The 25754-nt window shown below is 37.0% G+C and overlaps 1 protein-coding gene across 4 annotated transcripts in view; it reads left to right on the top strand.

Moving 5' to 3' along the window:
* ANO3 (anoctamin 3) overlaps positions 1-25754 on the top strand; it is a 345000-nt gene that overhangs the window by 238929 nt on the left and 80317 nt on the right. For 2 of the 4 annotated variants that reach the window (XM_067462699.1, XM_060765901.2), the window contains exons 5-7: positions 18394-18552; positions 19610-19710; positions 23936-23980. In XM_067462699.1, the coding sequence (XP_067318800.1) occupies positions 18394-18552; positions 19610-19710; positions 23936-23980 (305 nt within the window). Of the gene's footprint in view, positions 1-6939; positions 7030-18393; positions 18553-19609; positions 19711-23935; positions 23981-25754 lie in introns of those variants that run through there. The other 2 variants (XM_060765920.2, XM_067462700.1) reach the window with 2 other exon arrangements.

Genomic DNA, 25754 nt, shown 5'->3' with positions numbered 1-25754 from the left:
AATATTCACACTAGGGATTTCAGGGTCCAATTGACACACTCTTAGCTATTACTACTGATCACTACTACTCAATTAGTATAGATATTCATATGCACTTTGTGTGTGTGTAGAGAGACAGAGAGAAGTTAACATTGATGAATTTACTTAGACTTTGCCATATTTGATAAAGTTCAGGATTTCAATCTAAAATAGTGGCTTAAATGTTTTTGAGTCCTCAACAGATATAAATTAAGAATGCATTAGCTTCTTAAATTAAAAAGAGAAGTACTAACTACCCTCTTTATAAATGAAACTCTACATTCTTTCTGAATTTCAATGGTATATGAAAGGTGAAGGAGGAAACCTCCACATAATAGGTGAGATTTTCCATCTTTCACTTATTAGTCAAGCTGAGCAACTTTTCTCTTTTAATCCCTCGAGACAGCTTCCACTTGTACTTTCTCACTTTATTCAGTTCCTTAGATGTACAAATTAACAACCGCACTCTTTGCCTTGAATGCTTTCAACACCCACTGAAGTGGGATGTGAATAGTCACATCAGATAGGTAACTTTGGTGGTGAATGCTTCAGCATCTGAAATTATATAACCAGAAGGAGAGAAAAAACAGGCTCACAATGGGCAGGATGATATGAGAGAGAAACCACAGTGGTAGTTAAACACCTTGATAGAAAACCATTAAGAGCTGAATTTGGAAAATAAAGAATAGCAGCAAATAACACTGATTAAAATAGATGGTGTGGAAAAAGTAGCATGGAGAACCCAACATAAAACGGCACAGCAATAGGTATCTCATAATATAACCTCCCAGTTATATTAGAGTGTTGTTATATTCATTATGCATTACAACAGACTGCTAAATTGCTTTCCAAAAAATTTCAAATGATTAAAATCCTCTTGTGTACTATTACTAGCTTCTTGGCAGTCACAGTAATATGGTGTTTTCCACCTTTCCCTTAATGCAGAACAATTAAAAATGAGCTATTATATTTAAATAGCACAGAAATAAAAACTGAATAAAAGCTTTTAAACTCTAGCAAATGATGGGAAAGGCTACATCACCCTTTCTATTAATGGCCCCAATGCAACAATAAGATAATAGATAAATGGATAGCTAGGTTAAACAGTCTTTCCCTGCCAGTGGAAGGCAAAGAGAGAGGGAGCCATTCTACAGGAGCAGCCATTAAGAAGGCCCTGACATATGTAAGAAATGTCGAGGAAAAGAAGTACTCCCTGAGTCCTAATTATTCCTTGAAATAGTTTAAACCATAGTCATGCTTGAGATGTGATAGACTAACTTATAACAGCTCCCTATTGCTCACCTCTGCAGTGTGAAGCATCTGCATTGCCCCAAACTTCTTGCATAGCTGATCACTTACTAGTAAAGTCTAATAAGTACATTCCAGTCCATCCTCTCCACAGCCATTTATTGGTTGGATCATCTAAGATTTTTAAGAGAAAGGTATAAACACAATCTGCCTTAATGTTTGTTCATCTTTTATTGAATCAGCAAATGTCAAGGGAGAAAAACATGATAATGAGCCAGAAATGAAGATGAGTAAAGTAGATTTAAGTTGAAGGAAGGCATAGGGTGGATTCAACTAACCAGTCCTATATTCCTTATGATTTAGGTAACAACTTATTTCCGTATGAGTTCCTCAGATGAAAATGTCAACTTGCTGATGGAAAAAAATGAATCATGCAATCTAACCACCTGAGATCATGTTAGATGCATGAATGCCTTTCTTTGTTAGTCCTCAGTGGGTCATGGCATTTGCTTCCAGCCACTACAGTGCAGAAAGCTGAAACGAGCCTGTGCCACTAAGCTTATCTAAGATGCCCACTAGTGAAGAAAGTACTTGTACAAAATTCACAAAATGTGCATCCTACCTCATTAACATGTGGATCACCATAAACATTCAAATTATTTCAGTGTTCACATTGTAATCACTAACTGCAGAACATAATGTCAGATACATAGTTGTCAAAAATCACATGCTCTCACAAACAAATGTTTTTCATTATTTGAGAGTTCATTTCTTTTAGAGACATGCAGAATGTGATGGCACGCCAGAGCCTTTGGGAAAACCATAGTGTCTGGTTTTACTCAGGGGCTATCTTTATACCTTCTGTTAAGATTCAGACCCTTAACACACAGAGGTACTTTAGGCAAGGTGAAAACATAACCAAATGAGTTTACCGAAAACAAGATGAATAAGGGTTAACTCCACCTGGGACTATTATAAAGTAACTTAAAACAATATATTACAAAAAAATCAAAATATCATAAAAAAAATCAAACACAAAGGGTGGGCCAAATGCATGAGCTAAAATGTTTAAACCCTGGATGAGATGGGAATAAAAGAGTGTATTAAAAGTGTATTTGTAAGGGCCCAAGAAGGGGGAGCAGTGCATCATTAGGACAACTGTAGATGAAAAAAGCAAAATGGGTTGAATGGGTGTTGCTTATAAACTGTCTTAATCTTCTTTCTTGTGAAGCTTAAGCTGGTCAAAAGCTTCTATTGTCTCTGGGACTGATGGTATAAGAATACTGATGAATGCAGGTGCTAAGGATGCCTGTTTTTTTTTAATTGCTTGGGCCTAGGATTACCAGACAATGCCCAAGCCTGTATTCTGCTGCAGAAAAAATGAGGAGTCCAGCAAAAGAGCTCTGTACAGGCAAATGGGACCAACTAACACTGGCCTATAGGGGGTTTTATGCTCCACCCAAAAACGTATACAAATGAAGGTATCTAAACTATTGGGAAAACCAATAAACAAGGAACTAAAGCAGAGGAAAAGGCAGAGCCAAGACTTCACACAGAACGCGTCTTCTAATTTGATAGTCAGAGATTTAAGAAGTAAAAGTTAAACCATGAAGGCATACACAGTGTTCAGAAGTAACATGTTATAAGTGCTAAAATAAATATCTCCTTATTTTCCAGTTTGGTACATGTCTTTTTGTTACAATAAATAAATACTGCAATTTGTACTATGCAACCCATGTATCAGTAACAGTGTTACTTATAATGTGTTAGTTTGTGGGTTAGTGATGGTTGAAAAAAAAAGTCTCTTTTGAAATATGACTAACGTGAATAGTTTTGCACAAGAAGTAATATTTAGTTGTCAATTCTATGTTCCTATATTGACATTTATTCTTCTTTTTGTGCTGGTTATTGACTGTAATAATTATATATATATATATATATATATATATATATATATATTGCCAGTTCTATTTGTTTTGGTGGTTTTGTTGAGAGGTAAAGTAATTAATCATATAATAAATTCCCTGAGATGGGGGATTATATATATATATATATATATATATATATATATATAAATGTCATGTATTGTGGACATAGTTAAACATAAAACATGGCAGTCGTGTTTGCAATAAAGGTAGTGATACAGTCTTTTTAAAAACATAGAGGTAGGTATTCATACTATCTTTAAAAGTGAACAAAGAAAGCAACATTTCTTTACCTATTTCTTTCATCTTTGCTTTTGCTGAAGTCTTTATCACTCATTCACCCAATGCATTCCTAATTTTGTATATGATAATAAATATAATAGCTTCACTAGCTGGCTTAAGAATTTATCTAAGAGTCTTTTTTTAACAAAACCAAAAAGGCTGGCATTATGGTATCATAGCAATTGCATAGAAGCAAAATGCTTTCCAATTTTGAACAGAGATAAGATGCAATATAGCTCTAGTTATAATAAATATTAATAAACAAGAAATACCAAGCCAGTTGCTGGAAATGTCAGAGACAACTGATTTCTGTTACATATAATGAGAATATGTTGGCAGCAAGATATTAGAGAATGATTTATATAGAAATTTAAAAGTATGAGGTTATGAAATTTTATTAGATCTTATGTATTATAACTTTATGGATAGATTTTAATGAATTTGTGACTATAGAAAAACCCAGTGAACATAACAACACTGTTGTTATTTATATCTAGTTTATTTTCTTCCATAGAAGCATCATATAAGGAGGGGGAAAGAGGTTCTAGATGCAATCATCCTCAGACCTCACAACCTCCTTAGGATGCCTGCCAGAGATGCAGGCGAAATGTCAGGAGAGAATGCTTCTAGAACATGGCCTTACAGCTCTAGACTCTAGATATTCTAGATATTATTTACTTCATTGAATTTGTATGTGAGCAAAATAATTATATGTATAGTTTTTAAAAAGTAAAAGAAAGAGAGAGAAGAAGAAAGTAAGGTGAATTTTAAAAAGCTCACATGCCAAATAAGGATGAGGTAGAGTGCTGGGAAACATGACAGACATCCAGAGAGCCAGACTCCAACATGGTAAACTTGCAGTACAAATGATTGAGGGTTTAACACAGGATCTATATTACAGATCCTGTGGAGCAGGATCTGTAATATAGAGGGAACTGGAATGGAAGAGAAGAAGGAACATAGCAAATATATAGTGCATATATAAGCTAGCTCTCCTAAAATGAAGATGGAGGGACTCTTCTGATTATTAAAAGGTGACATGATAGCCACGTTTAAATATCTGAAAGTCTACCATCCTGTATATGGTGCAAGTTTTTTTTTCTGATGCTCCAGGGACTAGAGGTGCATCTACATTTTAAAGATAATGCAGTTTGGCCCTACCTTAACAGCCATGGCTCAGTACTATGAAATCTTGTGAGCTGTAGCTTGATGGGGTTCCAGCACTTTTTGCCAGGGAAATCTATAGGCTGTGTAAAACTACAACTCCCATTAATCCATATAGCACAGAGCTATGGCAGTTGTAGTGGGGTCAGACTGCATTAATTCAACACTACAGACACATCCTAGAACATAGAACAATGGAATCAAACTAAGAAACATTAACAACAGCTTCCTGACAGTACAAGTACCAGTGGAATATGTTGTCTTGGGATGTAGTTGAGTCTCCTCTTATCAGGGTTTTTGAAAAGAGGTTGGATGATCATCTGTCAAAATTGTTTTGATTATGTGTTCCTGCATAGCAGAGGTTTGGACTGAATGGCCTTTGCATCTCTTCCAATTACATGATTATATGGAGGAGATTTGGTGGTGATCCTCTTGTGTCCTGTTGTTGGAGCTGCCTAATAGGTAGATGAAGCCAATCAAACCCTGCAGGCACTGTTTGTCCTGCAACATAGGCTTCAAGAGTGAATGATGCAATAGTACAAAAGGCATTTTTCTTATTCTCAGTAATTGTAAACTCTTGGTAACAGAAAATGAAGATTTGGAATAAAAATGACAAGACAATTCTTGGGGACTAGGCCAAGCTTTGTGGCAACTTGATGGATTTCTATTTTGCCAAATCCAGTTATTTGCTGGTTCTTCGTGCATAGAACTGAGAACTGGGACGCTCTGGCCCTGGAGCGCTCTAACTGTAGGCCAGCCATGATCTGCAGTGCTGTGAAATTTAAAGACAATGAGGGATCACCTAAGCCCTCACGCATCACTCCTGATTCACTCATATATATCCCAGATGAGTTTTTTTAAGGGAAGGCGCAAGAATGGAGCTGATGATGAAGTTAATGATGATGAAAATAAAGAGCTTGAATCTGGGAAGTCTTCTCATCAGCTTACTGTATCAACAGTGGGATCATAGTATCTGTTAGTATTTGTCTCCAGGATCCCACCAAAATCTGAATGCTCAAGAACCATGATATAGAGTGATGTAGTAGATTGATGTTTCTTAAATGCATTGGCAAAATCAAGGTTTGCTTTTCAGAATGTTTTTCAAAAAATATTTTCAAGCTGTTAATGATTGAATCCATGGATACAGAATCTATGGGCATGGAGAGCTGGTTGAATTTGTATTTAGACACTACAATTTAGTGTATAGTATAATTATCTTCCTGTTATGCTAAGCCCATAACAGTAACAACAATAAACAATCTGATAGTGGTAGGTCCTTTTCTTTACTTTCTTGGGATTTATGGAAACGTTTTGCTTATATCCCGCTATGGCCCTAGAAATAAGACTGACTACAAATAAAGGTTGTATTTTTTCCTCTTATTTCAGTGTGTCCATATTCCTCTCTGCTTTCTCACATGCTTATATGCAAGACACAGGGTGAGCACCTAGCAAGTAGAGAAAAGGAAACAGGATACTTTCTCTCAATGCCTCTTAAAGCTATTTCTCCATTTTAGGAGGATACTTTATAGCTATTGTTTAAACGATCAGTCGATCAAACTGCTTTAATAATTTATTCAAAAGGATATTAAAGTACATTAGTAGCAAATTACTTGCACAATGGTTAGTGAGAACCCTATTAAAATAAAACTGATCTTGTTGAACTAAATGACTATGCTAATGGCTTTAAGGTACCATGGACAAGTTATAAATCATCATGCAACCATGAAGGCGATGCAGGGCTTTTTAACTACTTTGTATAAATGAAGTATTGCAATGAATGATATCATCATCATTTCCTTTGTTAAAGCTCTAAGCCTTGTGGTTCTTCAAATATTAGTGCTGATGAGTGAATGATACATTTAGAGTTTGGTCACACAGCCTTTCTTTTCCTTTTTTCCTTTACACTGAAGCAACACTCCTACACAAACCAGTGGGAATTCTGACTGTGATTGGACTGTTGAATCAAGCTCCTTTCTATTTCCAATAATATATAATATGGAAATGGAAATCAAGGTGGTGAATCAAGCATGCCAGAGGAAAGCTGCAGGCGCAATGAATTAAGTTAGCAGCGGATTGCTTTTGGGTGCTCACTTAGTAATGAAACAATGTACTCACATTTCAAAAACCTCCAGTGGGTTCTTTTTATGACTCCCATTGGGACAAGTTACTTTACAAGGATGGTTGAGGCAGCAGCAATCTCTATTCTATAAAGTTATAGAGGTAGGAGGCACGTTTCCAGCATTTTGAAATCTTTGACTCTCAGAAGGATACAGAGAAGCAGCTGGTTGGAAAAAGGAAACCTTCAAGAAGATCTTGCAACTTCCCCCAAGTATGAATCAAATATAAAATGCAGCTGGAATCTCCTCTCTCAATTTCATGCAGAAATAAAAAGGTAACATACATGTGATTAGTATTTCTCTTTAGTGTAAAATGTGTAAAATACTATTTGGGTTAGATGAATCATATGCTATTTGATCTATGCTCAAATACAGTTTTTAAATATGGACTTCAGTAATATATAAGATGACACTAGCATTTGCAGTTTTAAGATTTAAAAAGGTTTTTTAGTCTTACTGCTTTAAATCTAATTGTGTATACTTCCCATTAGTTTCAGCAGTATGGAAAGATTACAGCCTTGATTACTTGAGGAATTAGTTATCATTTCTTGGCACCAAGTTGAGTTGAATGGTTTGCAGGTCTGTTTTTCCAATCCCCTTCCCAAATTCATATACGGCTGATTAATTGCAAATAAATTAATGCTCTGTTTTAGTAATTTCTTGAAGGCAAAGTAGTGACACAATAATTTGCACCCACAAGGGATGTAATTAAATACAGTTGGGCAAAACTAAAAGGTGTTATATTTGCAAAAGTCAGAAGAAGGAAGCATATTAAATAAATCTGTTTTTTAGTTGTGTTACTTAGGCTGCACATTCTAAAACATGTGTGATGTATATTGTGATATGTTGTGCATTACACACTTTATAAATGGGGATTCAAATCTTGCAGTTTAAGAGTCACTCTGATCCTATTAATATGATAGTAGATTTGACAGTAGAAAGAATCCAAATTCAAATCCTATTTCAAGTATACACATACCTAAATATCTTTGGATCCTTTTAAAATATAATCAATAGAGGTTGGAAGTGATAAAAGGGGATCCTAAGAAGCAGACCGTTTATCCTGTCATGTCATCTCCACCTGTTTTGTCTCATACAGATGTTTATATCAACCCGGCAACATCTTATGTTGGGCAAAGTATGATGCTACAATTCATATATGTTCCAGTCACCACCTATATTATATAATAGTCCTGTGATTGCTCCTTGCTATAGCAATTTATTAATATGGAGTCATACCTGCACAAAACTGCTACTTGTAATATGCAGTCTTTGTTTTGCTGCAAGAATGACCAGCTGTTCATTCCTGCTTCAAATCCCTTGGTTTGAAAGTTCAGTAGCATGCTAAATGCACAAGCATGGGTGGGAAGATTCCTATATACATTACATTGTGTGTGAGAGTGTATACACACAGAGAGAGAGAGATATCCACCTCTATGTTATTTTGCCTGAGATATCTATGAGCTGAATGTATAGAATGGTAAACATAAGCAGCTGATAAGGAATAATGTCAGTAAACTGCCAGCTTATTTTATAGTTTCATCACATTCAGAATTTGCCCTACTTTCCAAACCTAATTCAGAATTTGCATGTGTATGCTTGAATGTGTGTATGCATAATAGCAATGGTGATCACAATAACGGTGCCTTGATCTTGTTGTTGTTCTGTTCCTGTAAGTAATTTCTAACATGTTATGATCCTAGTGCATCATGTTAGGTTTGCACAGGGCTTTCCTGGCAAGATTTGTTCTAAATGGATTTGCCTTTGCCTTTCTCTGAGGCTGAGGGAGTGAAAATTGCCCATGGTTGCACATTGTGTTTCCATGGCTGAGCGGGAAATCAAACTATGAGCTCAAACCACTGCGTTATGCTGGCTCTTAATCTACCTGTGCTTAAATTCAAAGATTTGTACTGTCTCGGTTTACAACTTAATAAAACTAGGGAAAGAGCAGGAAATTCACTGCCATCTAAATCCCTGTTCAAAATTATCTAGTAATTGATCATTTAAAAAAATAACATTAAATTCATACCTTGAAGCTCTCTGATGTAATGAGAGTGAGTAGGAACACTAATTAAAATCACAATTATTCATTTGATGCAAATGACATATCTTCCATACATAGTTATCAAGTACCTTCTGTACTTAGCTAAGTAGTCCTCAGGTAAAAAAAAAACACTACAGTTTGTCTCTTGGACCATAATAATAATAATAATAATATAATGATAACTTTATTCCCGTATCCCACCACCATCTCCCAGAAGAGACTCGGGGCAGCTAACACATGGTACAAGGTGCCTAAATACAGAGCATTAAATAAATACATAAAATACAATATAAAATACAATAGAGTAAAACACATAGGCCACAGTCCACAGTCACGAGAAGCCAATCCGAGTCAAAACACACAAAAAATCAGGAGGTCCAATGCCGAACACGAGACAGGCAGCAGCAAGATTACAAGAGTCTTTCCCAATACCCAGCACACAAACGCACAGCAACACCTTGCCTTCTGCAAAGACCCCTCATCCCTGAGCCCACTTTTATCTACAAATCATCATCAGAAGGTGAACTGACCACTGCCCCATCACTATCATCCGCAGCTGCCCCCAACTCTTCATGTGAATTCCCTTGACTCTCCCTCCAATTCCTTCATCTCCTGTCAAGACTTAGCTCTCCCCAAGACTCAGTTGGATCCCCTGATGGCCAGTCTTCACCCCAAGAGAATCCCATAAAGTTATCAGTAGATGTTGGCTCCTCTTATCTTAGTACAATCCATGGTGTCTCCTTCTTCACCTTCACTCATTGACCCATCGTCCCCAGAGAATCCCTCAAATGACTCCTCATCTGTAGGTGCTGTATGTCCCAGATCCTCTTTCTCTGCTGCTCATCATCAGATTCCTGCTCTCAAGTAACCCTTTCCCCCCTTCTGGTACCCATACTACTGTCTGCAACATTATCATCCCCAGAAAATCCCTCAAATGACTCCTCACCTGTAGGTGCTGTAAGTATGTCCCGGATCCTCTTTTTCTGTTGCTCATCATCAGATTCCTGCTCCCGAGTAATGCTTTCCTCCCTTCTGGCACCCATACTACTGTTTGTAACATTACTCACAGGCTCTACTACAACAGTATGTGTGTGTCTGGGTGAGAGAATTGGCCATCTGCAAGGATGTTGACCTGGTGATACCTGGATATTTTATCATCCTGTAGGAGGCTTCTCTCATGCCCCTGCATGGGAAGCTGGAGCCGACAGATGGGAGCTCACCCCATCTCATGGATTCAAACCACTGACCTTCAGGTCAGCAGTTAAGCCGGCATAAGGGTGGAACCAATTACGCCACTGTGACTGAAATGTTGTTAAAGCACATTCTTCAATATAAGAACTTGGATCAGTGGCACTTTATGCTTCAACAAAATGAGCTAATCAAATCTTGCAACAAATAATCCTTCTAAATGAAGTGTATTGATGAAAGACACTTGATCAGTAAAAAATGCTATAAGCATATATCTGTAACAAATTTGATCTAAAAGATAGTTTTGTCGATACCAGACTGGTCAGTTTTGTTACTTCAGTGATAAAGAATTGCACAGTATAGCTATAATAGATTTGACCTGGAAGATGGACTTTTGAGATATTGCATTCATTACTTTTGTCACTTCATTTCTAAAGAAGGACAGGCATATTATGCTGTAATAAATTTAACCTCAAAGATGGGAGTTGTGAAATATTATATTGGTCAGCCTTCTTACAATGCTGGTACATAGTTTCTCTGTTAAGAGGAATGCTGTGTCAGAAACGACTCTTTTTTATAAGAACAATGCTATTAGTCATACCTCATACAAAAATTATAGTGATTCTTCAAATGCTGTGTTGGTTCAGATTTTGTGTACATTTTATCCAGTTGAAAGATTTTTGTCAACAAGACTTGACATTATGGAAACCAAATGAACATCTTTCTCAACAGGTAGGGGCACTGCTTTTCTCTTAACTGAATATTTCTGTTAGATTTGACCCAGCATCAACCTAATCCTCATTTAGCACATATAACTAGAAAAACTGTTTCATATTTTGGTCATTTTTAAAAAGAGGTAGAAAAACATCTCCAAAATGCAAAAGAGAAAATTTATAGATATTTACAGAAAGAGAGGTTTTACAAAATATATTATTGTGATAATATAGTAGCCTTCTTTAATTTAGTGCCCTGGGAATGATAGTTGTAGAGTGGAGAGTTTTTGAAGGGCATCAGGTTAGAGAAGGTTGGTTGTCAGGACAACTTTCATGGTGGCTGCTCTTAAGTTGTGAAAACCCTTTTCCCAGGAGGCCTGGTTGGCTTCCCTTAGGTTGTCCTACTGCCAGCAGGTAAAGATCTTTTATTATTATTATTATTATTATTATTATTATTATTATTATTATTATTTCAGGAAGCATTTGGTTTATAACATGGTGTGGTGGAAACAGATCCTGTCTGACCTTGGAATCTAAGCAGGGTCATCCCTGGTGAACACATGAATGGGTGCTGCTAGAAATGAATAGCAGGTGCTGTGTTTGGTTACGACCAAACACAGAGGTCGTAACTAGGAAAACATGAGTATCCGTTGCCTAATAAAATATTATTAAATTCATAGGGTCTCTGTTTCTTTACAGGTGACTTGACATACATACATTGTGTTTTTACATTACTGTAAGCCCCTTTGAAACCAATGTTTGGAAAAAATGTGGAACATACATGATATAAAATAAAAAAATAAAAAATAATATTTTACTCAAGAACGGACCAGGGTAAACAGTAACACTAATTGCACAACACTAACAAAGGTTTCCTCCATGTTTTCTAGCATAGCACCACTTTAATGCACTTCAATGTATCAGATAATAAAGAGATGCATAAGGATACTGTACATCAGTATCTAAAAGTATAGAAGTCTGCCAGTCTACATCCGATATAGCCCCAAGTCATTAAAAGCTAGGCCCCTGAAACTTGTTTTACATGTCTAAATTTTTGGTTTTGAAGCATGCATTTTGTTTCTTAGTATATATTAATTAATGGTTATGACTCCAAATATATTTGCATCCAGCAGTAGCATGTTGCATGTGGAGAAAAGAGTAAGGGGATGGGGAAACTGAATTAGCATTTGAGTTGCTTGTAGAGAAAAGAATGTAGAGAAAGAAAGGCTGAGTGAATGGGCATTGAGATTGGAAGGAATGAAAACTATTGAGAATGGGAAATTATGAGGTGTAGTGCCATATTGCCCACTTGACTGGGCTTTCTTGGGTCCCAGCCATGCCTTTAGATGCCTATTGTATTACTTACTGGACTGGATCATCAGATTCATCAATTTAAATATTACATCACCAACCCTCCTAAAAGCCACAATACAAGGCAAAATATACGTAATTGTTCTGCAAGCAAGGTGCAAGCTACTTCTTTCCCATATTTTTAATAAATGCATGAAGTCCATACTCTGACTGACACCACAAATCCTCAGAGATTTCAAATTGTAGAGTGACCTGTCAGACTCACATTGCACTTACACACATTCTGTGCATCAGTCCTAAGAGGTATTGCCAAAAAGAAGTGCAGTTTGAATGCTACAACTTCCTAAGCAGGTATTTAGCAGAAGTGTTATCAACTGCATCCATGTCTGAGGCCTCATTTACACTGTCATATAATCCAGTTCCTGCATCCAGTTTATCTTCTTTGAACTAGATTTTGTAGTAATTGTTGATGTTTTTGATTAGGATGTTTTTGATAATGATGAATTGTGGATTATTCTTACACTATGTCTTGTATTTTGCACCTGTTTTTCTATGTTGTACACCGCAATGAGTCACCCCTGGGCTGAGAATTGTGGTATATAAGCACAGTAAATAAATAAATAAATAAATAAATAAATAAATAGATTATATGGCAGTGTATATTCATATAATTCAATTCAAAGCAGATAATTTGGATTCAGAAACTGGATTATATGGCAATGTAGATCCAGCCTAGATGGGCAGAAGCATTTTGATACTGCATTTTGCCTGAATTGGGAGATAGGTGTGTGTGTGTGTGTGTGTGTGTGTGTGTGTGTGTGAGTGAGAGAGAGAGAGAGAGAGAGAGAGATGAGAGATGAGAGCAAGAGAGAATGAAGGGTAACAAAATGGAGTGGGAAAAGGACCTTCCCAAAGTTGCTTCCCCAAGTCCACTGAGAATTACCTAAGAGTAAGTCTCAGTGGACTTCATCACACTTACTTTTCACTATATATTTAAAGGCTAGTGGTTTACTGACTCTTTAAAAAGAAACACTGTAGATTTTTTTTAAAAAAAAAAAACCTGTTACATACTATAGTTGTTCCATTGATAAACTGTTTCTTGTCCCGATCGGAAAGTTACAAGACAGTAGATTTGAATTGAATGTTAGAAGAACTTCCTGACAATGAGAGCAATTCAATGATGGGTCCACTTATCTAGACTGGATCTACACTGCCTGATATCCTAGGATCTGATCCCAATTATCTACTTTGAACTGGACTATATGAGTCTACACTGCCAGATAATCTGGGATAAGCAAAAAAAAAATCTTGGAACACTGTGAACCGCCCTGAGTCCCATTTGGGGTTGAGAAGGGCTGCATACAAATACCTCAAATAAATAAATAAATAATCCTGGTATATAGAGCGGTGTAGATCCAGCCTTAGAGAGATTATGAAGACACCTTCAAAAAGTGGCTACATTGCTACCTGCTGGGTATACTCAAGATAGATTTCCTGCACTGAGGGAAGGGCATTGGACTCAATGGCCCATGGGTCCCTTTTTAATTCTATGATTTTTAATTTGATAATTCAGTTATGATTATTATGAAATAATGATCACAATAATTATATCTAGCCAGTTTTATTGTTGCTTGATTTATCTCTGTGAATGACAAGCAAGGATGACAATGCAATGTTGCTGTTTGTATCATTAGTGTTTTTGTCATCTTAATATTTGCTGCTTCCACATGCAAAGGGTGCCTTTTGGACACTTTGAGAATTTGTCCTGTGAATTCATTCCTTTTTTATCTGAGTTTTTGTGCAGAAGTAGAATGTGTATGCATGGTGTATTGTTTTTAACTACTTCATTCATTTGTCATGAAATGGGGTTAAACCCGGAAGATTACATAAAGAGAAATGATAATATTAGTTGGTTTGAACTATGGTCACATTTATTAACATAATTTGTATCTGCAGAAGGGTGTACCTTGTTTACAGGCAGATATACTAATCTGTAAAACAAGTAAGTAGTGTGCCTTGATTTATGGATGAAAGAAACCTGAATTTGAGAGAGGGAGCCAGCTCAGTATCTCTTGTGTGGGATCTACCTCTTTAAATATAGAGAGGCATTTCTGTATCATTTCTCCTGGGAATGCAGAATGACAAGTGGATGTGATCGGCTTGTTCTTTCAAATCTAAGGGTCCAAGATCCTTGCCAACAAACCTGTGAAGTTCCCTCAATCCTATAGCACTTCTAATTTTCCTGGCATGCTTGCCAGGAAAAGTGACCAAATTACTTGAGAGACTAAATCAAATTAACCTTTCCAAAATTATCCCTCTCTCTAACTGCATTAATCCATTTTATCCAGAATTTTCAAAAAAGCAAAACACCCCTGCCCTGGCTGACCTGATATTAGTCCAAAAAAATCCATTTGACCCTGAAATAACCAACAAAGTATATATTAAATGGTAAAAACAAGAAAGAAATCCATTGAGATTTTAATATCATAAGCCAGGATTTTGATTTAGGGGGAGCTGAGTTTGATTCGGGGGGGGGGGGCTGAGTGAAAGAGGGTCTACCCTAGCAAACCTTTTGTATCGTTACCCCAATACCCCCATGAATATGGGATATATTGAGCATGGTGATCAGATCATAATATGAATAAGCATAACAGTTTAAATAATGTACCAGTAAGGCCTTCTTGCGGACCACCATGAGAATTTCGTGGGGGGGGGAGGGCTGAAGCCTCTCAAGCCCCCCCCCCCCCCGGGCTACATGCCTGATCATTAGTGAAGAAGCAGTCACTTGACTGTCAACATACAAACTAACAGGATGATCCTATGTATACATTTAGTTCTGTGATGCGTGTGTTCAATGGGACTTACTCTTAACTAAGTGTGTTTAGGACTGCAATCTCAGTGACAGACAGGTGGGAGGAGTATTACATTGGGAACGCAACCAATGTGCTAGCTACACAATGATCCGTGACAAAAATATTGTACTTGGAGTCGGGAGGCAATGTTATTTCTCCAGAAGAAAAGACAGATAAGTTGAGTGACAAGTGTACAATTATCTTACAAAGAAAATTGCCTTTAAAAGCCCTAAGAAAGTAACAAGAATTTGCCGCAGTTAATAGTTATATAGAAATATAAACTATAGTATGACAGTCCAAAATAATTCCTTTATTATGAAAACTCTATCTTAAAAATAGGACTGAATTCTTTGTTCAGGTGCCATAATAAACAATGCTTTATTATGATGGCAACACACAGGTCTGAACTTCTGGACAATAACTGTATTAGCTGCATGTACAAGATTTTCCTACTGTATTGAATGTTGGGGAATAAGGAGGTCAGTTGAGGTGATGCAGCTATTTCAGGCAGGCAGAAAAGATAAGAATTTAAGCTGAATGATGACATTCTCTATATTTTGTAACTTTCTTGTAAAAAAAAGTACACGAAAGGAGGGGCAGAGGAAAGCACTCTTGTTTCATATTGGGGTTTTTTTCCATTTCACAAAGAAAATGGAAATGGAAAAATGTTAGAACAAGAAATAGTTTGATGTGCAATAGTAGCCAATGAAGAAACAATAATCTGATACTACTCCCTTTAGCTGTTTTGGCCCTAATCTACCCACAAACAAGGGTTTTTCATGCAGCTGGCAATCTTAAAATCCTCTCTAGATACAACTCCCAGCAATGCTACCCAGCATTACCAATGGTGAAGAATGCTGGAGATTGCAGTCCAAATCCTCTTGAGAACCACATGTTTCTCCTTCTTCTTTTGTGCAATGAAATTCTATACATGTGTACTAAGAAATAAGAAGCATGAGTCAATGCATAGAATCAAATGTGTTGCTGTTTGATGCTGCGACCTCAAATATAACAGCACAGCATTATTCACCAACAAGATGGAGGATTGAGCAGGCTCATAATGGGAACTTTACAGAGAAAATAGAAAACATGGGAAATCCAAACAAAGGGGTCCCCATAAGGACTGGAAATGTTTTGTGAGCAGAGAACGTCAGAGGCAGGGATGTCATGCCAACTCTCACAACTCAGAAAGTGAAGAAAAAGAGCAGGAGGAAGTGCCAGCTGCTGAGCCTGATTGTTGGAGCTACCAACAGCCAAAAACATAGAGCTGGAAGTGTCAGCTGTTGAATGCAATCTCCCTGCTCTGCTGATAATACTGGGTTGGATTTTCAGGGAAGGGAAAGCATACTACTATCTCTGGCTGCTTGGCAACTTCTGCGAAACTCCTGAAACAAAAACAGTCCACAGTGAAAATGTACAGTTAAACCACCCAGCATATTAATTCCTGACAGATTAAAGGTACTATTCTAAGCCACTAGTGAACAATGAACACCAAGAAAATATATTATGTGTAGATGGATACTTATAGATATGCAATTTGTTGCATGTATACATTGCTATTCTCCCAGTGTGAGGCCCAACAAGGCTTACAAACAATAAAATAAAATAACAACGTAGAGTTATCTATCAATTTAAAAAATAATTAAAATAGCACCATTTTTGAAATTATACATTAAGCAATAGAAAAGCATTAAAGTGATTATTAGTTCAAAGAAGACTACAACTTGTTTTGCAGCATATTATATTCACATCACTTCAAACTATTAAACTGCTGTAAAACCTTGGATTTCCTTCCTTCTTTTTTTCTTCTTTTTTCTTTGTCTTCAATAAGGAATCATTTTACAACAGCATCAGTGGTATTGGAGGGGCAGGAATTCCTTGCCATAAGAAATAGTATAATAGCTCTGCCCATTCCCTAGCTGCCCAGATGAAACCTTGGTGTCATTCTGCATTATAGTTAATCTGAAACATACAAATAGGGCTTAAAGCAAAAAAGCCACAATGAATGCCTCTCTCCCGTATTAGCAAGACAGATGCTGTTATTAGCATGGGGATTTATTAGCAGTGCTTATACTGTCTGATGTTCCCTGATGTCCTACTATCTAAAGGCCAAATGAAATTTCAGTAAAGCTTCATAGAGGTTAAAGCCATAGCAGCTCTTGTATTATGGGTGCTGAATCAGTGTCCTTGCTTCTCCTTACCATACTCTCTAAATTCTGTACATGAAGTTCCAGTCTTTATTCAACAAAGCTTAATATTTTAATCTTTTCCGATCTACTTTCAGGCCCAATTTTAGGGCTGAAACATCTTGAGTCATTTTGATAGATGATCTGTGGTAAGAACTTCATAGGGTAACATCGTTCTCTTCATTCTCTTTATTGGTTAGATACTATCAGGGGCCTTCCTCACTACCCTTTATCCCAGGATCTGATCCCAAATAATCTGCTTTTAAACTGGAATATATGAGTCTCCACTGCTAGATAACCTGGGATAAACAGATAATCTGTGATAAAGGGGCAGTGTGGATGGGCCTTCATATTTTATATCTTTTTTGGAGAGATTTGGCTAACATGGAGCTAGAAGCCTATTTGGCTAAATATATCAGGAAGATGGTAACTGTTCTGTTTGCTTTTGAGGTTTCCCATGATAGTATTGCCCTCCCTTCCCCACAAACATTTCTTTTAAAAGCTGCCAGATGAGACCATCCAAAGAACTTACCAAAGGTTTGAAATTGAATACCATCAATATGCTTATGACATCCAACTCCCTCCCCCCCCCCCCCCCGGCTGTGGAATTTTCTAATTGTTGCCAAATGCAATAACATTACCAACTGAGGATCAATAGAAACACAGCATTGACAGTAGAAGGTTAATATCGTATAGGAGTTGTCAGGCTCTTCTGGATGCAACTGCTCTAGTAGGAAAAATCTACCATCTCTCCCCCTCCCCATTTTTTTTTTACAAATTTAGTGAATTTAAATATGCTATAGGAGGGAAATCATCTAAAATTAAGAACTTATTTAGACATCTTTAGTTTGCACTGTTTTGCAAGACTTGATAGTTTATAGGTGCTTCTGGATCTTGTTATTGGATTTCCCCATGGCTTTTGTGACCTGATGTTCCGTAGCTATAACTTTGACAACCAACTGTGTCCACCCTGGAGAAGATTGGGTTGGACTACATTTAAAACTGTGAGAAACTAATACTAATGTAAAGTTCAGTGGCTAGGGTGTTTCCTGGTGCACTCTTTTAGCCGAGATCTTGAATCAGTTTGGTGCATTGTAAAGTCAACCTATCCGATTTCTGTCCTTCACCATGGCCAGCAAGTGCCATTCCTTAAGTTGCCTATAGGAAAACTATGTCACTTGCTTGGACCTCTTTTCCAGAATCCTCCAGCTATCATGTGTCCTGAAATCTATACATCAGTATAATGATATATAACACAAATTTATCACAGAGAAAATTTATCACAGAGAAGAAGTGATGATTCTATGTTTTACTATCTTGCATTCATTTTTTTTCTCTTTTTCAGAATAACATGAGTGCCCTGGCAACATCAGGTCTTTTCTTCAAGGATGGCAAAAAGCGTATTGATTATATTTTAGTCTACAAAAAGTCCAGTCCACAAATAGAGAAAAGAAGCACTTTTGAAAAGAATCTTCGGGCTGAAGGACTAATGTTAGAAAGAGAGGTATGCTTTATTTTCCACTTTTCCCTTGTGAACATGGGCCAATAATTCAGAAATGTGGTTCAGGATCAAAGGGGTGGTTTCTCAATTTCCTCCACTTCTAAAAACCCATCCAGTGCTTGTTGAAATCCACAATAATGTAATAGCTCTGGGCTGATAAAGCCAAGAAAGTTGATAAAGACGTAGTCTACACTCAGAAACAAATTATCCTTGGATTTTTGTCTAGTTCAAGGATAGACAGTTACAAGTCTGCTACTGGGGCAGAAGGGGGAAATATACCCATAACTTGCAGAGACTCATATTTGCCCCATTCTAACCCATTTCAAGAAGCTGTCCATTGCACTGAGGAAGATAACTATAAACATTCTGATTAATGAAAGGTGATGTTTCTGTTGTGCAATATTATTAGTTCACCAGTGTGATTAAGGACCAATTGTTTCCTTATTTTCCAGAAATGACTAAATTAATTTCTGCAGTCCTCTCATATATTTGTTTGATTTTTAACAGCTAGAAATACTGGCTCCCCCAAAATTATGGAAATAATTTCTTCCTAAACTGTTTGTGTGTTAGATAAGATCACAGAAACAGATTACAGAGATCAAGTGGTGTTGACTTCTGAAGGTTAAATTATGACATTTGACCAGCAGGATGATGACATCCATATCAGTGGAATGATGACAACCCCCAAGTTGGTTCAGCATATTGAACAGCTTTTTCACAGTTCAAACTAAAACCCAGAGCAGGTTCACTATCCTATTGATATGAAAGCCATTATAGATTGTATTCCCAGGAGAGGCGGAAAATAAAAACAATTATTATTATTATTATTATTATTATTATTGCCCCCACTTTATCTCCCCAACGAGGAGACATTTGAATTCTTCTTTTTTATAGATATCATGTAACTTTTCATCACATCTATAACAAATGTTGACTGCTAAGGACTAGAGTTTAAGTAAGCAGTAGAACTGAAGATAGATTTTGAATTTGCCAGGAAACTGAAATTCCAGTTTGAATTTCGAGTACTAATGCAAGCTCATTTTTTTCTTACTTGTTGCAGCCAGCTGTTACAAACAATGATATTATGTTTGTTAAAATTCACTGTCCTTGGGACACATTGTGCAAATATGCTGAAAGAATGAATATCAGGATGCCTTTCAGGTACTATCAAATAATTTATCTTTGCTTCAAATTTGTCACTTTGTTGTTTACATTTACACATGCATTAATGAGACATGTTTAACCACAAAAACATGGTTTTACGTGCTTTAATAATTTTACTGGTTTTCCACAATTTTACTGTTTGAAAGATACAGTTGGAGAAAATATCAAAATTCTGAAGACATAGATATAAAAGTATGAATGGTAAAATTGCATTGCTTTGAAGATGAATGAATATAATCATATGCAGAATATAATCATAATCAGCAGCACATTACTATAATCACTCGCCTTTAGAGTAACTTTTTAATATCTAAGAAATAAAATCCTAAACTTAAATACTTTGTTCTTTACAGGGCATAGACTAGTCCCATATTCTAGTGTTGCATTTCCACAAAATGTATGGAAAAGATCTTTCTTTCTTCATTAAAGCAGAATTATGAGTATAGCATCATAGAATCACAGAGTTGAAAGAGACCTTGTGGACCATCCAGTCCAATCCCCTGCCCAAAAGCAGGAAAACTGCATTAAAAGAACCCCCGACAGATGGCCATTTAGCCTCTGTTTAAAAACCTCCAAAGAAGGGGCCTCCACCACATTCCAGGGAAGCAGAAGAAATAGGCAGTCTTACTGATTCCAACTGCTGGTTTCACATGCTTCCTTGTCATTTCTACAGTTTGTAGCTGCATACAGAGTATTCTCCACTTGAATATGATAGTTTGCTTCAGCAGCAAGAGGAAAGAAATAACTATCATTTCACTTGATGCCTAAGTTCATCATGTTATTTCACATCCATTTTGAAACTTTTAAATGGTCATAATTCTTGTAATCTCCATCTCTTCTGGATTTAATCCAAATTAATCCTGAAGGAGCAAAGCATACTCTTAGGCACAAGCTCATTGGCTCCAGGCCAGATCCCATATATTCTAAAGTAGATGTGTTCAATTTTGAGAGGCTCTCCCAGACCTGAGTGTGAAAACAGACTAGACCAACGACCTTGTCACATGGCTGCTGGAGTCGTTCTGTGTCATCAAAACGATGACATAGATCCCATGGGGAAAGCATGGGGCATGCAGCTTCCCACCATTGCTTGTAATGGCAACACAGGAAGCCTCTCATGTTTCCACAGCAGTGGCATGCACTGGCTCCTCCCTCCTTCACCCATGGAGCCATGCCAGCATCATTTGATGAGAGCTGGTGGGCTCTGTGGGTGACTTGGGCTAAACCAGCACATGCTGCTGAATTTAGCCCTTTGTGGTGAGGTCACAATTGTTCTTAAGTCATCCGTTTTAAGAGAAGAAATCAAATAAATTTTAATGAGTCACTACAATAGTCTTCACTTGGCAGTCCTGTAACCATTTCACTGACTTCAACAATGGGAAATTATAATGAAGGAAGGACAGGGAACTGCACAATGAGCCTATTTAATGGTCACTATTTTTCTTAATAATATTTCCTGCTTTTGCTTTGTTATATAATGTGTGATTTCTTTGGTGCATATGGAGTAGCACAAAAGAATAATGCTTAGGTGACTAATCCTGCAGCTTCTAAGCTTTATAAATGGCCCTACCTCTAGAGACCCCATGAAATGTGTTTTGTGACCTTGAGGTAGTTGCCTTTTCGTTGTCCAATTTATTATATAGAGGTATTGCAAAGATAAAATAATGAAACTGTAAAACCTTCTGAGTTCTTTGTACAGGCCAAGGAAGAGGGTTAACTATAAACATAGGTTTCTATTTGAGCCAGGAACCCTAGTCCCCTTCCAAATGTCATGTTGAATCTCAGGGCTTTGGGAGCAGGACAGGGACATTGTCTATAATCTGCAGCTGCCCTTGTTATATGAGGAGTTGTTTGAAATGAAATTATAAATGTAGTCAAAGTGGAAATTATCTTATGGTATCATTCATGCCCAACATCAGTTTTGAGGGCCCTTGGGTAGTTTCTAAAGGCTGGCCTGTTCATATCTGTAGCATTGTGATTTTCTCTTTATTTATATCTCTATGGTGTTCTGATCTTCTCTCACTCTTGCTCCCATAAGTGAAAGTTCAACTCTTTCCTATATGAATTGCACATCCACCCGACTAGTTGTAAAAAGTGCTCAGTTTCTGTTGCTCAGAAAACCACAGTTCTTGCCCCATCAGAGTTACCAGTTGGGATGTGAAACTATTTCTCTGTGGTCCCACAATAAAACTGTTCTGTGGGACACCAATCTCAGTAAATGTATATTGAGTGTGGAAATCTGAAGAATGCAAAACCTATTGGCAACCAGTTAGAAACCATGAACATTGTGTAGCAGGCGTCTAAGTGCGCCTTGCAGCTGTAAGCCGCCCTGGGTCCCCTTCGGGGTGAGAAGGGCGGGGTACAAGAACCCCAAATAAAATAAAATAAAATAATGAACAACTGTGGTTACAGAGCTCTGTGTTGCCCATATGTATCTTACCACAAGAATCCATCTTTATTGTCCAGATGTGGAGCCACCATGTAAATCATCTATTCAATTGAACCCTTTTTTTGTTGATAGTGCACAAAGGCAGCCATTATTAACCTGAGAGAAAATGTACTGTCCATGGTGGGCTTCATGCACATCATTTCAGGGTCAGAGTTCAGAGGCAACAATAGTCACCTTGATACATTCATAGCTGTCATCCCTGTCTTCCCATTATTTAAAAATGATGACACAATGTAATGGATTAAGCCTGTAAATGTCAACTGCTTTATTATTTGATTAGAAATTGGGCTAAGATACTAAATGAAACAAAGCCATACGAGCTGTTACTTGCCATGTAGAGATGGGTCACCATGCTTCACTTGCTACTATTGCTTTTACATCAAGGAATAGTGTTGTGTCATTGTGTTCCTGTTCTTTCCCATCTGTAATCAATGGCCCATACAAAGAAGAGGGTGACACTTGTTCTGTTCTTCCCAACACAGAGATGGCCCTCAAAAATTGTCTTACTCAAATGTTTGGGCTGAATCAGATCATGGCTGCAGTGAAATTGATAAGCCATTCCTTTCTTCCCCTAGAAGATTGGAAACTTAGTTTTAAATGACCCATTGACTCAGCATAGCTCACTTCTGCAGTCCAAGTGAAGTTGTCTTGGGCTGCAGGGATTAGCTGCTGGAGGAGAGAACTATAGCCCTGCCATGTAAACTACCTATATTCTCCAAGCTAGACTCTTGTCTTTAGATATGGTTGGGAATTACTGTCCCACATCACTTACATCAAAGCAATGTTCAGCAGCCAGATCTTCTGTTCATGTGGCATGGAAGTGATCCCATCTTTCTCTTTCCAACAGATAGCAAATTGTATCTTGGTTTGCTAGTTTACATAACTGGTCTTTTAGTCACTGTTGTGTGCTTATTTTAAATTTGAATTGTTTAAATAAAATGTGAATGCCAGATAATCTATCCATTCTTCCAAGAGTAGCATCAATGTTCATTCAAAATAACATCAAATAATGTGCAGCAGAATTCCAGCAGTATGAGGAAACTATTGATTTGGTTACATAGTGGGAAGTAAAAGGTAGTTAGTGTTGAACTGCAACTTCCATCAGCCATAGGCAGCATACACAATTGTGAAGGATTGTGGGAGCTGTAGTAAAAATAAATGTAGGGCTATATGTTCCTCCTCTCCATTTATAATGTACCTTTGTGTGTTTATATTTCCAGGATAGTCATTCAGGCAATATTTTCAATCAAACTGTAATTGAAATCTGGTGACTTTTTCCTCAGCCTTCATTAGGTTCACTTAAGAATAACCCAATTTGGGAATGGGAGTAGACCAAAAAAGCAATCTGTTCCTGTCCTTGCATCCAGCTATCATTTGTCTATGATTTGTGTGCAAAATATCAGCTGCTATATTGGCAAGATCGTTAACATTATTAAGAAATCAATGTAAAACTGAGAGGAAAAGAAACACAGTCTCCAAGCTTTCTGTAACCTGTAATAACTTTGTGCATGTTAAATGTTTAATTTAAAGTAGTTCAATTTTACTCCATGGCATCAATATTTAATATATTTTCATATATTTCCAAGTTAATGGTTTTAAAATAGCTCTTCACTTTTATTACTGTGCTCCCTTTCTCTTTTGTTTGGTAAAGGTCCAGGTTGCACAATAGCTAAGAGCTCTTTCTGATATGTGTGTGTGTGTGTGTGTGTTTGTTTATTTTTTTTCCTTTTTGTCTGTATAAAAATTGTTCTCAGATGATTTTTGCTGTCCTTACAGGAAAAAATGTTATTACACTGACTGGAGGAGCAAAACCATGGGCAGGTTGGTGGGTGATGAATAGCTTTTCATTTTGGAAGATAGTTCGTGCTACATAAAATAAATCCATTTGAGCAGTTGTAAATTTATCCCAAAAGATATCAAGGGGGTTGATTTAATTAATGAAGGCTGTAGAATTATTCTCTTTGCTTTTTAAATTTGGAGCATAATATTATCACACACACACTATGAATTTAAGGGTGGAGTCGAAGGAGTAGGCTCTACAGTGAGATACCCTATATTTGGCAGGTAGTGAGAACCCATCAAGAAGTAGGTCCCAAGGACTCAGAGAGAAAGAGAACTTGCTAAAATTAACTTTCCTATAGCTGCCATCTCTTTTCTGTTGGCTTGGACATTTACGTGAAAGCTTCTTTATAGTGTTGCAAAGACTTCTTAAGAAAATGCTCTATGATACATTTCAGCCCATTATTTTGAAACCTTCCCTTGTAGACCACTATTTCTAGAACCCCATAGCAGCTATTTGTCTTACTGACTGTGGGGTACTCCAAAAGAAGTAAAATTTCTCAATTTTCTGGTGGGGACCCCCACACCTCGCAAATTTGGAGACCTTCCATAATGCTCTTTGTCCAGTTTTGGTCAGGTTTCCTCCTTTTCCATAGCTGTCCCCAAAACCTAACCCTGCACCATGTCAACAGCTGATCTCTAGAGGGCTTCCAACCTCCTTTGCCCATAGTTCTTAGCAGTCTTTCCCATCCCTTCCATCAAGAACTCTGTGTATACAAAGTATGCTGTTTATTTCAATGGCATGTCACCCTGGCACATTACTCCTACATAATGGCATCCCAGTTTACCTAGAACCTTTCAGCACCTTCTGCAAATCAGTTTGTAAAACTAGAAACAAAATGAAAAACTGTGGTGAAATGTGAAAATGTGGTGAAATGTGAAATGTTTAAATTGAGGAGCAGCTCACTGTCATCTCTCCTCACATTCATGCTGCATTGGATGTGGGTTTAGGTGATGAAATACAATCTAATAGACAATCTCTCTTTCATGTTCCATCTCCCTTTTTAGTTAGGTAGAACTAGGGATAAAGGACATAAAGATATGAGATACAGAGAAATACAGTGACAGGTTTCAGTCACATTGGGAGTTAGTTAGTTAGTTACTGTGTCTCCAAACAGTACATCAGGTGAATTCTAATGGCATCAGCTATCAATTATTGCATTTGAGAAGTGATTGTTACACTGATCTTTTACTTTATTCCAAAATCTATGTAGCATCCAATTAGCAAACAACATAATTTGAAATTACCAATAGAAAGATTGTAACCTTTTAAAAATATCTTAACTACAGATAATAATTTGTATTGTTATTGTTTTGGGATCATTAGTATGGAAATTCCATAGAGCAAATGCAAATGCAATTGTATTTTAAAAATATATTTTAAATGTTAAGTAGCATGGGTTGAAATATGTAATTATATAAATTTACAACTGCTTATCTTCTCTCCTTGGTCATGCACGTGCTTGCTTTGTATCATATATAGTTTAAAAAGACATATACATACACTTTATTTTACATGATTTGTTAACAGGATTCTCCCCCAAACTCCCAGATCTAAATCATTAGACATACATTCATTTGGTACAGGTTGAGGACCTTTATCTGGAATTATAACATCCAAAACATTCCAAAATTGTCCACTTGAGTTACTGAGATAGTAATACTTTTGCTTTTTGGTGGTTCAATGTACTTTGTTTCATGCAGTAAACTGTTAAAATATGGTATATAATTGCCTGCAAGCTGTGTCTGAGGCATA

Source organism: Anolis sagrei, chromosome 1, assembly GCF_037176765.1.
Source record: "Anolis sagrei isolate rAnoSag1 chromosome 1, rAnoSag1.mat, whole genome shotgun sequence".
NCBI lineage: Eukaryota > Metazoa > Chordata > Lepidosauria > Squamata > Dactyloidae > Anolis > Anolis sagrei.
The sequence above is the reverse complement of the archived record's forward strand: the minus strand, read 5'-3'. Positions and strand labels throughout refer to the sequence as shown.